The following is a 14482-nucleotide window of genomic DNA, read 5'->3' as shown; positions in this document are numbered from 1 at the left end:
TGCTGTTTTTGTAAAATAAAACAGTAATGTTATTTTGCATAATAATATAAAATATTGGAATGGAACATCCACTATACCAATAATGAATCATTTCAAATAAAACAAGGATTATATTTTGGTTCACTTTATACAAAGTCAGTGAGATGATATGCAATTTCTGGATAGCAAGTTAAAGTGTTATTCAACACAGAGAAGGTGGAATAATATTAACATCCAGATGGTAAGAGTCTCAGAGGATTGTAGAAAGACCTTTTGACCAGACGTTAGTGCCTTTAAACTGCTGGACCTAATATCAGAGGGTATTCAATTTTCAGAAAACTCAGATGTTTCACTTAATGCTAATAAATGTGAGGCACACACATATGCAGAGTTAGTGCCACATTGTTCTGCAATGAATCCTCCAGAACTTTGCTTTTATGACAGCACCATTCTGATGCACCCACCTGTAAGTACTGCTACACACATACGCTCCCAAATTGGCACTTTCCTAAATTGCCATTGTAGTGCAATCGAAAAAAAGTGAGCTGCTTTCCGCATGAGTACTTATAAACACCGCCAAAGCTTAGAAAATGCCACTTCTAAATCATTTCCATCACACGCGTAGACAAATGCCCAGATACTTCCAATGAGAGAACACTGACCCAAGGGTCCCCAGTGTGAGTGGATCTGAAGATGACAGGAACCTGGAGGAATTAAAGCAGTGAATCTCATTTGCCATTGTCATTCTTCGGCCCTGTTGAGAGCATGGAGATCATTTCATACAAAAAGGTGTCAGTGAGCTCTGGGCTCTAGCCCTCTGAGTTGTGAATTTACATCTATTATGTATAAGTTGAGCCCGACTCAGCCTGGTAGCCAGCCAGACCTGACTATCAGTTAGAGCTGAGGATGTGTCACCTGTCTCTCCCCGTCCCATATGGGTTCCCCTGAATAACGTTACAGCTGTACCTCCTGGCAACAGAGCTGATAACAGCCCAGTCTGAGTGTGTGTGTGAGAGAGTGTGTGTGTGTGAGAGTGTGTGTACATGCGTGTGTTTGTGTGTCAAAAAGCTAACCCAGAGGACTGAATGTCTGTGTGTCTGTCTCACAGGGGAAGGAGTGGTGGACGGTAGCAGTGAGAGAGTTCAGGTGAAACACCTTGTTAATGTGACAGACACAGTGAAACAGTCGCTGAGGGAATGAGCCGCGGATGTCTACTTTGCTGGATAACTTGACAGATACAATAAGGGGCAGCAGTTGGGTTTGCTAAGTCTCTCTCTCTCTCTCTCTCTCTCTCTCTCTCTCTCTCTCTCTCTCTCAGTTCCCAACACACCTTGCTAAGATAAGGGCAAGGTACAGGGCTCATGAAAAACCATCTTAGTTGTGGAGTTGTGCTAGTATCAGGGGTCTAAATGCCACACATTCTGGTAGGACCTCATTACTAACTCATTAGAGGCACATGCTTTAGTAGCAAGAGTGGTCACACTTTTTAGGATTCATTTAGGTCTGGAAAATGATTGGGTGGAGGGTGCGCGCGACGGCTGTGCTGTGAAAGAGGCGGGGTTAGCTAGCTGTCAGGAAGATCTGAATGTCATGACTTCTTTGAAAAACGGAATGAGACACAAAGTCTAAGGGCACTGTCGCTACACGATGTGAGCACTATGCCACAAAGATGGGTCATTTTAGGTGGAGGACTTTTCTAATTCAAAATTGTTGGCGGGCAACTGGGATGTAGATGATGTGTATCGATCGTAGTAGTGTCGTTAGAAAAGAGCATGGCCTACAGGCTTTGCAGCGTTCGTCGAGGCCCCAGAGCCCATTTCTGATTGGCTGGCGGCTTTCAGACGTCGTGATGCAGAGTCCCCCAAAACGGTCGACTCTATAGGTGGATCTCAATACAGGGGTTGCGGTCTACGAAGGCTGCATTTGAAGACCGATTGCGTCATAGCGGCGCGCAAAGGTTGTTCCATTTGCAAGGCTCCTTGCAAGGCTCCTCATATGCGGCCGAGAAATGCAGCCTTCGTTTCACGGTTTTGAAGGCTGCATCAGATGTATCCTTCGCGGCCCAACATATCCCAAGATTCATTGCGTTTTTTTCAGACATGGCATAAAATAAAATAAAAAATAACAAAACAGCAACGTGTTGCCCCATCTTCTTAACTTTTATCTTCCTTTCTTTTTTCTTGTACTTTTTTTTCTTTTCGTCTGGTAGGCAACTTCTTTTTCTTTTTTCCTCCCTTGACAAGGCTGTCTCCGTTGGCAGCAATCAGGGTTGCTAGGCAGCACAGGAGCGGCGAGTCGTCACGCAAGGTAACGGCTTGTTACGCAAACCGGAAATGCTCGTAAACGGAGACCTGCAGAGACCGTCCCGTTTAACAACGCTCGTTCGGCCCATGGACCTATAAAGAAATGGACAGCGGACTGAAAACCGTTGGAACGTGAAGCCATTCATTCCTATGAAAGCTGCTCATTGGCGCAGGGCGACCATTCAGGAAGTGACTTTCTGCTTCATGGGTGCCGAACACACCCCTAAAGCATGACACGCAGGGTACGTTTCACTGACGTTACTCATTCTCCAGCAGTGTAACGTTATAATATTGTCCGTGCATTAAGCTAAGCGGGACGAGCACAGTTGCATTGTTTATCGACCATGGAAGTATAAGTTACTAATCCCCGATGATTCTCTATCTGCAATATTTAAATTACACCCCGTCGTTGTAAAGTAATATAGTGATAAAGATTCCTCCCGCCATCGGAGGCCGGGCCGGCCGAAGCAACGGTTGTTTCACAACGACTCCTTTTAGCGGCTACACGCCTAACGGCTAAAACTGAAAATAAAACGGCTATAAAACGCTTTCGGTGACGTTTTGAAAAGCGAAAACTTCCATCCTATTAGTACATGGTCTAAAGAAAAGTATGAGCCTTTGATTGATATCCAGAAAAAATTAGCGGAGACACATTCTTGTTTGACAAAATTGTATTGGGAATGAATGGGGCTGGGCTCCATAGATCTCCATTTTGTTTTACGGACCCGTCCCAGACAGTCTAATGCGTGTAATACCAGGCGTGGCCACCTGTCCATGCTGGCTGCTCGGAGAAGGCAGCGTCCTGGGGGCCTGGTTCGGCCTTCATAGGCTATAGCCTTCATAGACCGCGAGACCGCGTCCTACCAAGGACGCGGTCTCTGTAACGGGATACAGCTTCTGTCACCGCTTGGCTGCAACGGTCAGAAATGATTTCAATTCGTAGGTGGCGCACTTGAGTCATATTTAACACTTAAAATTAGGGCTGTCCCCGACTTGGAATGTTCTCAGTCGAATCGGATCTGCCTGTTCAAACCAGAGATTTGACTATTCGTGATACTATATTTGTCAATCAGAAAAGTGCATTGGAGTGAGATATTTGACCAACCGTCAACCCGAAAACAGTTGAAAACAGACTTAAAGACCACCGAAAACAGAGCTTAAAATAAACAACCTCCAGGTTGGATATATTTAAAATATCAGTTTACGAGTGAACCGGGGAGTTGGAGCGCAGCTGAAGCGCGAGCGTGCCCGAGCCTCGGTGACGGCTGCAGAGAATGGTGATTCGCGCGAGTAAAAAAGACGAGATGCTTGCGGTCTACGGGGGCTTAATTGTTTCCAAGGCGACCTATCTTTATTACAGCACATAGCAGAGCAGAATCAATAGGCATATATGGTGCGCAATTTGCACAGCACAAACGTATACATCTCTATGTCCCTGATACATCTGCTTCAGATCTGCTTTGTTTTTTCTTTTGCCGCTTCCCCTTTAGTTTTGACCACTCTTCTTCTATGGCGTTTGACGTGACGTGACACATTACCGCCACCTATTGCCCTGGCATGATAACGTCAGTGTTTTGCTATTATTTTCTCTTTTATTATAATGTACACTGACAAAAAAAAAAAAAAAAAAAAAAAAAAAAACAATGGTTCGACTTGAAGAATCTGCGTCGACTGCGGGGGTTCCCGACCGATGATTCGAATCATCGACTTTCAGGGGGCAGCCCTATTTAAAATGCAGATTTGTATTTAACTGTTGAAGAAATTTCAATATATTAACACTAGCATTAATGTGTTCCTTTACAACATAGTAATCTAATTCAGATTCTATCTAAAAAAACAAGTGTAAGTGTGCAGTTGCCCTCTAAGCAGGTATAATACCAACAATGCTCAATGTCTTAATTTAGCATCTTAGCATGCTACCATTGCTAATTAGCAGGCATTGGATGCATGCAAACTTAATAATTGTGCCATAGATACAGAACAATTCATCCTGAGGGAGACAGGAATGTCTATACTAAAAAGTCCACAAAGTCATTAGAATGTGTTGCCTGGGAAGTTTGAATATCTGTACAACCTTTCTGCATAACAATCAAGTTGATTGCACTGGCGTCCTCAACAAAGATAAACAAAGTCGTTATCATTCATCCTCTGGGCAATTTGTTGATATCTGCAACACATTGTAATGGTATGTCATGGAATAGCTGTAGAGATATTTCAGTCTGGACAAGAGTGGTGGGGTGATTTCAGCCACACTGCTAGCATTGCAAAAAAAAAAAAAAAAAATGTCCCCCTGTCCAATTTAAAGAGAAACAGAGGCCAGCAAATTGTTTTGTTTGAACACTTAAACAGAGCTGAGTGGAACAAAATGAGCCCGGAGTGTGACAATGCTAATGAACACTGATGATGAGGTATTAACGCAAACTCAGCTTGGTGTATAATTATTTCAGAGCTCGCTCGTTTGTTCCCTCTCTTCTCGGCTTAATGAACTTGTTACTCCATTCCTTTCTTGTTTTCTCTAACTCAAAACACATTGATTACAATAACAATCTCTACCGCTCTGCCCTTGTTTTCCATCAGCTTCTCGGGGAAGGTTCCCCCCCCTCCCCACCCCCCGAGTTTTTTTCCATTCCAGAAATGTCCTTGACAGCGAGTGTACCAACATGTCAGTGAAGCAATATGTCCTGGTGTGATGAATGTACTTGCTAGTTTTTTTTTTTGCCCTGTAAACAGAAGACGGAGCTCACACAGACTGACAGACAGACGACACACTGAATTCACTGAGTGTACCTGATAGACGTGGTAGGCGTTGGCAGCTCGGCCCTGCAGGAACACAGAGGGGATCCACACGTTGATGAGAGCGCGATGAGCCCTGATTGACACACACAAAACAAAATGTCCTCACTGTCATTATCATCTTTATTACTGTCAGCGGTGGCGGCATCAACAGAAGAGGCCAGCACTTTGCTCGGGCAGCTAATTTACGGCAAATTACACTTCGGTCTGGCAAAACATGATCTGAGAGTGCAGTGATATGAATGAATGAACAGTGTCAAATTAAGTAAAAATCAAAGCAAGAAATAACTTGGCAAATATTTAAATTGGTGAGATGTAGCTCTGGCAAGACACAAAGCAAAAAGAAAGAGCAGAGGTATAAGTGAATTTATCATTTTGACAAAGAAAGGAAGGTTAGAGAAGGACTGAGGAGACAAAGACACAGTGCGGGGGAAGGAGAGGGATAGGGAAAAAAAAAACTCAAAGAGAAAAATTCTTACGTCTCAAAGTCTGACAGGCTGGGGTCGTCTGACGTCTGGCTTAAATCACCTGGAACCTGGAAAACAAAGAGAGCAAGGGATATGTATAACAGGTGAGAGGGAAACAAAGACATTTATTATGCAAAAAAAGGACAAACTCATACACAAATATAGCACACACTCCGGTTCCCCAACACCAGGGGAACTTGTACCCACGGGCATACTTCTTAAAGGGGATACGTGGAAAGGTTATAGAGCAAATTAACTCGTTTAAATTTTTGTTTAATTTTAGTTTTAGTTCTTATTGTATTGGCCTATAAAACACAACAACATTTAGTTTTCAGCACCACTCCATATAGCAGCATTTAAAAGAGCATTAATAATGCTTCATAATAAATAAGTCATCATAAACATATCCACATACATTTGCTGCTGAGGAAAACAAATAGGCAAATAGAACATGTTGGTGTGATGCTGGACTTGAGTCTAGTCCCACCTGAATAATATAATAATACAAATATGTGATTGACACCAAAATGAAGTGGATATGGTAGCATAACTGTTACGGTCGAGGCAGACAGGCAGGCAAGCAGGACCCAAATGCAAGACGTTTTCAACCAAAGGTAATTTATTTTCCAAAAATGCAACTCCAAAAGGCAGAAAAGGCAAAAAGGCAAGGCACATGGAACTTGGGAACATACAGGGACAGACTCACCAACAGGTACAATGCAAAGACACAGAACAATGAAACACAGGGGCCGTGTCTGAACTGCCATACTAGCGTCCTACATCCTACATACTCATGCATACTCTCTACTCAAAGATCGATTGTGTATGCGAGCTGCGTCTAAACGTTCTCAGTTGAAGTATACTCAAGCAATGAAGAATTTCTTCTTCTTCTTATAAGATTCAGGCAGTTTAGACACTGTTAAGCTTCTAACCGCCCTCTACAGGTTAGATATTGAACTAGATTTTTACAGTCCTGTGTTCATCATCTGTGTTTTAGACCTCTTGTTTTATCATAATGATGTTTTGAGGCGGAGGATCCCTCCGACGCTCTCTGTCCGGCTCATCAGCACTCAGCTGTCTGTGAGTTGAGCTGGACGAGCCGCGGTGTGTGGAACAGCGATCTGTCCTAATCTCTCTCCACTATCAGACTCACAACACTCATTTCACTTAGTGACTCTAATGTTGTTAGGTATTTATCTTCATCTCTTATCTATTGTAAGAGTTTATGAATGACTGCACGTACAGTTGTCAGATCGCGGAACCCCAAACAATGTTGTTGCCTAGCAACTTGCTCGAAAATATTTCATTTTCCTGGGCGGGTAGAATTGACCCAGTGCATTATGGGGCGGTTGAGTAGGAAAAGTATACAATCGATTCATACCCAAAATCTTCCCGGAAGTTAGTACTCATCCGGGAATTTCTCACATACCCAAACTCGCATACCCAACCGTCACATACTCAAATTGAAGTCAAAATGAGTATGAGTAGGACGTTAGTATGGCAGTTCAGACACGGCCAGGGAGTTAAATACATGCACACAAGACAGGGTAGACAACGAGGAACAGGTGTATCACATTAGGGAAGGGCGCAGTAATCAAACCGGAGGGAAACTTGACAGGACATGGGGAGGAACAAGACAGACATGCCAAAATAAAACAGGAAACACGGGGAACCAGCAAAACAAGACAAGACAAAGACAGAACATGACAATAACATGGTTAGCTTAAAGCCACTACGAGTAACTTTGTCCGTTAGCGGCCCCTTTGGACAAAAGCGGTAATTTTAGGACGCCAGCTGTCGTGAAGCTATTTTCTAGCTTGTGCCTGGCGTGCAAGATTCAAATGATCAGGAAGCAATATAGTGCATGTCCGTGTGTTGAAAGTGTGAGGGCACCGGACTCTTTTCGGCTCTGTGAGAGTGGTTACACTCTGCATCAACTAATGCCAGTCAGTGCTACACACACCTGATTGCAATGAGTTGATGCAGGTTCACTAACAACTCGCACAGAGCTGAAAGATTACGTGTCCTCACAGAAAGCGAATGAACGAGAGACGGCATTTAGTAGGCTATGGATCACGATGAGGTAATGTGTGTATGTTGTTGAAAATAATGACTATTTCAGATGAATAATGGTCATCTGATGATGGTGAAGCAAAGTAAATGTTGTTTTAGTACCGCTCATTCATTTAGGAGTAAACACTGCAGTCTAGTTCGCTCCCGAGAAATTGTGTATACGTTGCTTGGCAACGCCCTCCCACCCGTCTATCACTCTCCCTTTTAGCTTTTCTTCATTGCATTTTTTTTTTCTTTGATGGTTCAGCCCCGATATCAGTCATTAAGATGACAAACAACTGTCTCAAACAAGGCTCCCGCTCCCCTTCCCTCACCTGGAGGGATAGGCTTCTTAAATCGCGTTGCAGCGCTACACTGAAATCTGCGACCAATACGAATATGTGACCATAGAGCATGCATGCGCCAACCGAAAATCAGACTGGTTGTGCGACCAGACCAAATGCAGTAATAACAACTATATAAAAACGTCTTTCTTTGCACTGATGGTGTCGTTTGCTGTTGAAGGTAATTTATGATTATCAGAGGAAACATGAGGCTGTTTAAAATATATTTAAATGTTACACATAGCTGATTTAACAGTTACTAAACAAATAAAAAAATTGTTGGTGGAACAGTAAACTCGTTGAAATATTTATTTTCAAAAGTAAATAGTTGGCTAAAAGCAATCGATAAACAGTAGTTAAACGGTATGTTCTGGATAAACCATTAATACGTAAGTATAAGGTAAAGTATTTTGAGTTGAATAGCTATACGTAGAGTGACAAATGGTTAACATGGCAACCTTGTGCTGCTCCATGTGGCATAAGTACAAATGCAGATTTTTTAATATTACCAAATGCAGATTTAACCTCCTATGTACTTCTTCACAGACACATGTGTTGTGTTTGCGTTGTTATTATTCTTGATAAGCTGCATCTTATGGAATTGTGTTTGTGTGTAATGCCAATATGTGTGAGTTTATACGGCCTGCTCCCTAGAGGAACCACATGCCCAGGCCCAGATGTTGGCCTTCTGCATGAGTGTGTCTGTGTATGTTGAAAAGTGTGTGAGTGAGTCTTCCCTGTACCCATCTCTCTAGTCCAGTGCAGGGCCTGTCAGCTTTCAGCCCTCCCAGAGAGACCATTAAACGAGGGCTGAAACACTGTCACAACAGCCCCCTTTAGTGGGGTCTCCAGCCTCTAGGCTATGTTCGAACCCTCCAAGAGTCACACACAAACACAAACACCAAGTCACACACACACCCACCCACAGGAACAAAATAGAGTAGTGAAAGAACGAAAGAGAGACAGTGAAGTGTAGAGGCGAGGAAAAAGTGACCCACGATCAGTCATCTGCAGAAGCTCGGGGGAGAGGGAAGCAGGCAGCATTCAGGAGCCAGAGATAGACACACACACACACACACACACACAAACATAGATATACATACACTCTCACACACACACTCTCACTTACACACACACACACACACTCTCACTTACACACACACACACACACACACACACACACACACACACACACACACACACACACACACACACACACACACACACACACACACACACACACACACACACACACACACACACACACACACACACACACACACACACACACACACTCACACACACTCTCACTTACACACACACACAAACAGAGTGAGTGGTCCAGCAGAGCAAAGCTGAGGCTGGGGGATAAGAGGTCCTATCTTCAGCCTGGGGCTCCCACCACTGCTGCTGTATATCAACCAACTGTGTGTGTGTTGTGTGTCCGAAACGCTCCGAGCTCTGCTGAGCATGACCGTATGTTGGCATTCTGAGTGTGTGTGTGTGTGTGTGTGTGTGTGTGTGTGTGTGTGTGTGTGTGTGTGTGTGTGTGCGTTTGTTGTTATTGCGGCGGAAAACTTTGAAAGTGCTGGGGAGAAGTAGTTTTGTTTGGACCTCCCCCTTTGACAGAAGAAGTGGATGATTAGCTTTTGCGGTGATAGCCACGGTGGTGGGGCTGACACCTTATATACAGTCTGTGGCTGAAATGAAAGAGCACAGTGCCTACAGAAAATCAAACCGCATCAACAGTAAAAGTACAAATGTGTGAGGTCTCGCTCAAGCTGTTTGATTGGCAGTTTATCTCGGGGTACTGCAGTGCAGAGGAGAAAGGAAAACAGTGGAGTCTCAAAGATGACATCTTTAAGGAAAAATGCAGACAACCGTTATCAATCGGCCAATGACCGTAGAGGAAAAAATATGCAGAGGACAACTGTGTAAACCAACAGGGGGAAAGTGGAGAAGAAAATCAAACAAAATCACTAGGAGGACGACAGAGGTAATGACAGGGTGACAGAGAGGGGAGCTGGGAAAAACCTACAGAGAAATCAGAGAGGACATCAGTGTGTGTGTGTGTGTGTGTTCTGTGTGTGTGTGTGTGTGTTCTGTGTGTGTGTATCCACTAACTCACCGGTCCTCTCAAGTCAATGAGTTCCTGTCTCATCTGGACAATGAGGTGGTCTTTGGCCATGAGGGAACGGTACAGCCGCTCATTAAACTCTATCAGCTCACCGTGCATCTCGGCCACCTGCAGCGCACGCACACACACACACACACACACACACACACACACACACAGACAGACACACAGACAGACAGACAGACAAAGGGACAAAAAAAACACAAAAAAGCAGATACATTAATTACACTGTGGAACATTATTACATAACTCGCAATCGTATAAAACATTAGACAATAGAAAATCCTGTAAACAGACATTATGTATAGCGGCACAACACTCAACAATACAGTTTCTCAGTTTCCGTCAAACACACAAAAGGCAGAAGCAGATGAAATGAATGTTGACAGCAGGACAGATTCTGGGAAACAGTCAAACCACTGAAGGAGACGGGAGGGATGGTGGGAGAGAGAGAGAGAGAGAGAGAGAGAGAGAGAGAGAGAGAGAGAGAGAGAGAGAGAGAGAGAGAGAGAGAGGGGCGAGAGACACAGAGAGAAACAGAGAGTGAGGGGGTGAAATCAGTTCATATCCTAAACAGTCAAGAGTCCTGCCAGCATGATAATCAATTGCCGTCAGCGATAACTAACCTTGACGTGGTGTTATTCACATCCGTGTGTCTGTGTGTGCTAATGCAAATATGGCAGAGCTATCCTGTGTACGGTCCCTGTGTGCCTAACCGGGCTGGACAATGTGGACAGGTCTGTGTCATGAGACTGACAGGCTGTGACACACACTCTGCTGTATGGAGGACACCTGCTGCCACGGCCGCTTCAGCAGACATGTGAAAGGAGTCTCCGAGCCAACACAGACCTTCACATATTAACTGATCTGCATCCCATCTAAGAACCCACATACTGCCATAAAGGGAGAAAGAGAGGCTACTTATGGAAGAAGAAAAACTGTGATGATTATCATAATAAAAAAAAAACTCGATTTTGAGTTCTTGAAAATCTAAATTAGTTAAAAGACCCATTTTATAAAAGTGTATTTATCTTGATTACCTATATTTTGGCTGGGAGCAGTGACTTCATATAATCTTCACTGATTACCAGGCAACTTTACAGTGATGGCGAGACCAAATAGTCAGGAGAACATATTTCATGAATCTTTCACATTGTTGTCTAGAAATTCACTGAATTCAGTCTGTGGTATAGCCGGGGCATTGAAGTATTTTCCAAGCCTTCTGTTGCCATGGCGACTCCCATTTGGAAATTACAGAACATGGGTTGTCCCCACCTCAGGAGCAGACTGCCTCTAGGTAAAACAATAAAATCAAATGTGTCCTCATGCACCAACACATTTGAATGCCTGCCCTCCAGAGAGAAACATTTGGAAAACATATGTATGATTGAGATATAATGATGCAAAGTAGCCTACTGCCGACACACAAATGAAAATGACTAAAATATACATTGAAATCTGGGGAAAAATTGTGAAAGATGCTATAAAGTTAGCTTAGCCCAGCTCCTCAGGTTATGTATGCAGGTCAACTTGGGGCCCTGATTGCAAATGAGAAATCTGATTTACTCTTCATTCTCAAATGGACTATTCATCACAACCGGAGCATGCCCCCCCCTCCCCAGGAGCCCAGATCACGCTCTGAATCAGTCACTCTGCTGTGTGTGTTCGCCTTCAGATATGATCAGAAGAATCATAAAAAAAACACTTTCACACGGCATTGCTAACTCTGGTGCAGATGAGAGGAGCTGTTTGTTTTGGTCTCTTCAGATTATACTGCTTCAATTATTGGTCTCTACCTTGAATATTTAATGGAACATAAAAAGGTGCAGTGTAACCAGAGTTGAACACAGGCGAAGGCGTACATTGCATGAATTAATCTGTTGAGAAATGTAATTACCAGAATCAAAAACACCCCGAGAGGACTTAAGAGAGAACGTTAAATACACTGGACAAAACGCACAATTACAATAAATTGTGTTCAACGGGCAGCGTCTAAGTAGCATTAGGAAGACTTAATCTGATGTGAGACATCAAACTATAGTGCAGAAAGGCTCTCATTAAATAAGACTAATAAGAACTACAACCACCCCCGTCTGTATAACAACACTGTTAAATCTCCTGCAAGCAATCAATATCACTCATCAACACAGCTGCTGCTATAATGAGAGAGAGAGAGTTTCACCGAGGAGACCCAGCTTTGATTTGCGAGTATGTCCGTCCTTTGTTTCTCCATATTACTGCTTAACTGCAGCTCAGAAGTTATAAAGAGAATAACAATGCGCGTATCCTCTGGCAGGTTGTTAAAACGCTCGGCTGTCAAATACAACCTTAGCTTTATCTGCAGTTGTTCATCCAAAGCATAAAGTAAAGACCCTGGAACAAGTGTGGGCGTTTCAAGAAGGCCTTCGTTCCCTTGAAGCAGATTTTGTGGAAAATCTTTCTTACACTTTCTGACGAAAGTTTATTAAAAAATGCAGCAATCTTTCTTTTGTGTAAGAAAACCTTGAAAACAAAAAAGGAGGCATTTCTCTACAGGATCGACGCACCAAAAATCTGGGTACTGTTAAACCCGAGACCGTGGGAATGGAATCGCATCAAGCCTATATTCGATTGGATCCTATATCTTAGCACATTGTATTTTCCAACCTAATAAAACTGATACATCAAAGTGCTGGGTTCGATATCTACATGTTTCTAAACAACCGAGGCTTCAGAAATAAAAAAAAAACACCTCGGGATCAGATAGGGCTGCAAAGCAATAAAGCACAGCTGATGGTAATCTGAGAGCATAAAACATCACCGGCTCCGGCTCAAAAATCAATCCCCAAAGCTGACATCTTAATGTGTCTGTTTGTAGCCAGACAAACAAACAAAGTGAAGAGGACAACCAAACACAGACTATCAGGTCAAGTCCTCCTGTCATTTTCAAGTGATGGAACAGGAAGTGTGAACCCATGGTTACAGCCTGAAACACTCCCCAGCCATTCATCACCTCTATCTATTTAGCCGCCACAACTCTTAAATGGGACATTATAAAAGAGGGAATTAATTTGAGGCGTGAAGAAACCCAATTAATTCTCAGTGAGAGGAAGCTAATCAGTGTGTCATTCTCTGGCGGCTGTGCACTTTTGTGTGTGTGTGTGTGTGTGTGTGTGTGTGTGTGTGTGTGTGTGTGTCATGGACCTATTATAAGAGATGCATGTGTGTTGTCTTGTGTGTTTGAGAGTGTTCACGCTAATTTCGCTACGTGCTAGCGTTGCCAATTTGTGCAAACAGGAAAGTTCATCTTCCCGCTGTTATTAATGCAGAAGTCATTGAGATGCACAACCAGGTTCCAGTGTTCTTTCTCTCATACCTGGAGCGTACATGAAACAGGCCTTTACTCCACTGTGTTTTTCCACTCGATATGAGCGTGTGCTTGAAAATGCAACAAGTCTCTTCTCCTTAACAGAAACGTGTTAGTCGTGAAGGTGACGGACTGCCTTAGCATTTCCTTCAAGTCAGCCTAGTTAAGTTAAACGGCTATAGTTGGGGGAACCATACAATGTATCACAATGCACTTGACAGCTCAACAAGTCAGTAAAGTAGAAGCCCTGTCAGGCTGTGGTTCTCTGCTTTAGGCTACATCCTAACGGGAGCCTTGAAGCCACGGATGAGTGGCTGAGTGAGGGAACTGCCCCCCGCGGTTACATATATTACACTACCATCCACAATTAGGCCTGTCGCGATATGCAATAAATCAATTAATTGCGCGATAAATTAAAATGAGCGATAATTTTTTGCCAGCTGCGATAATTTGCTTGTTTGTTTTCCTCGTGTCTCTCTCTATCAAAAGACACTGGATATCAAACGTTTTTACTCCGGTGTATCTGCCCTCTCGCCGGGATTGGTGTTTTTTCCCCCAACTGAATTCTTCAAGGCAGCGCGCAGGGTTAGGGCATTCGGTGATGTTTAATGGTGCCTTTCCTGCAGCGCTGCCTTTAAGGCCGAGTTGAGGGCACAACGAGTAACCCACCTTGTCACGTGTCAGTCACTTTTTGCATGGTCTCTGTGTGGGAGGCGGCGCACTGGCGTTACAGTGCAGCATGAGAGCCCCGTGAGGAGGAGAGCAACAAAACAAAAATGTGGAGGAATAAAAAGTTGGTGTCTAAGCCGAACGCGACAGCTGCCGTGTGGTAGCACATCGGCTTCAAACCCAACGGCCGGGGCGAACCAACTAACCTGAGCGAGCCGACATGTCGCATTTGTTTAAAAACAATAGCCTTGTTTGAGTAGGAGCCGTCTTGCTCAGACCTGCGCAATTATGATGCGCTTGCTGAGAGCACAGCATTTTCTAATATCAACCAAACGCGCCAATACAACACACACTGAATCTTCACCTTAAACACAATCACCCGATGCAGTTTT

General features: G+C 43.6%; 1 protein-coding gene across 1 annotated transcript in view; it reads right to left on the bottom strand.

Annotated features, from left to right (window-relative positions):
• snx29 (sorting nexin 29) overlaps positions 1 to 14482 on the bottom strand; it is a gene marked incomplete at its 3' end in the record, with an annotated part of 124807 nt that overhangs the window by 34593 nt on the left and 75732 nt on the right. The window contains exons 16-18 of the mRNA XM_080048996.1: positions 10067 to 10183; positions 5555 to 5610; positions 5070 to 5151 (exon numbers count right to left, since the gene is read on the bottom strand). Of these exons, the coding sequence (XP_079905122.1) occupies positions 5070 to 5151; positions 5555 to 5610; positions 10067 to 10183 (255 nt within the window). The remainder of the gene's footprint in view (positions 1 to 5069; positions 5152 to 5554; positions 5611 to 10066; positions 10184 to 14482) is intronic.

This window comes from Ammodytes marinus (assembly GCF_949987685.1).
Source record: "Ammodytes marinus genome assembly, chromosome: 20".
In the NCBI taxonomy this organism is placed as follows: Eukaryota; Metazoa; Chordata; class Actinopteri; order Uranoscopiformes; family Ammodytidae; genus Ammodytes; species Ammodytes marinus.
Note: the sequence above shows the minus strand (reverse complement) of the source record. Positions and strands in the feature narration are given on the sequence as shown.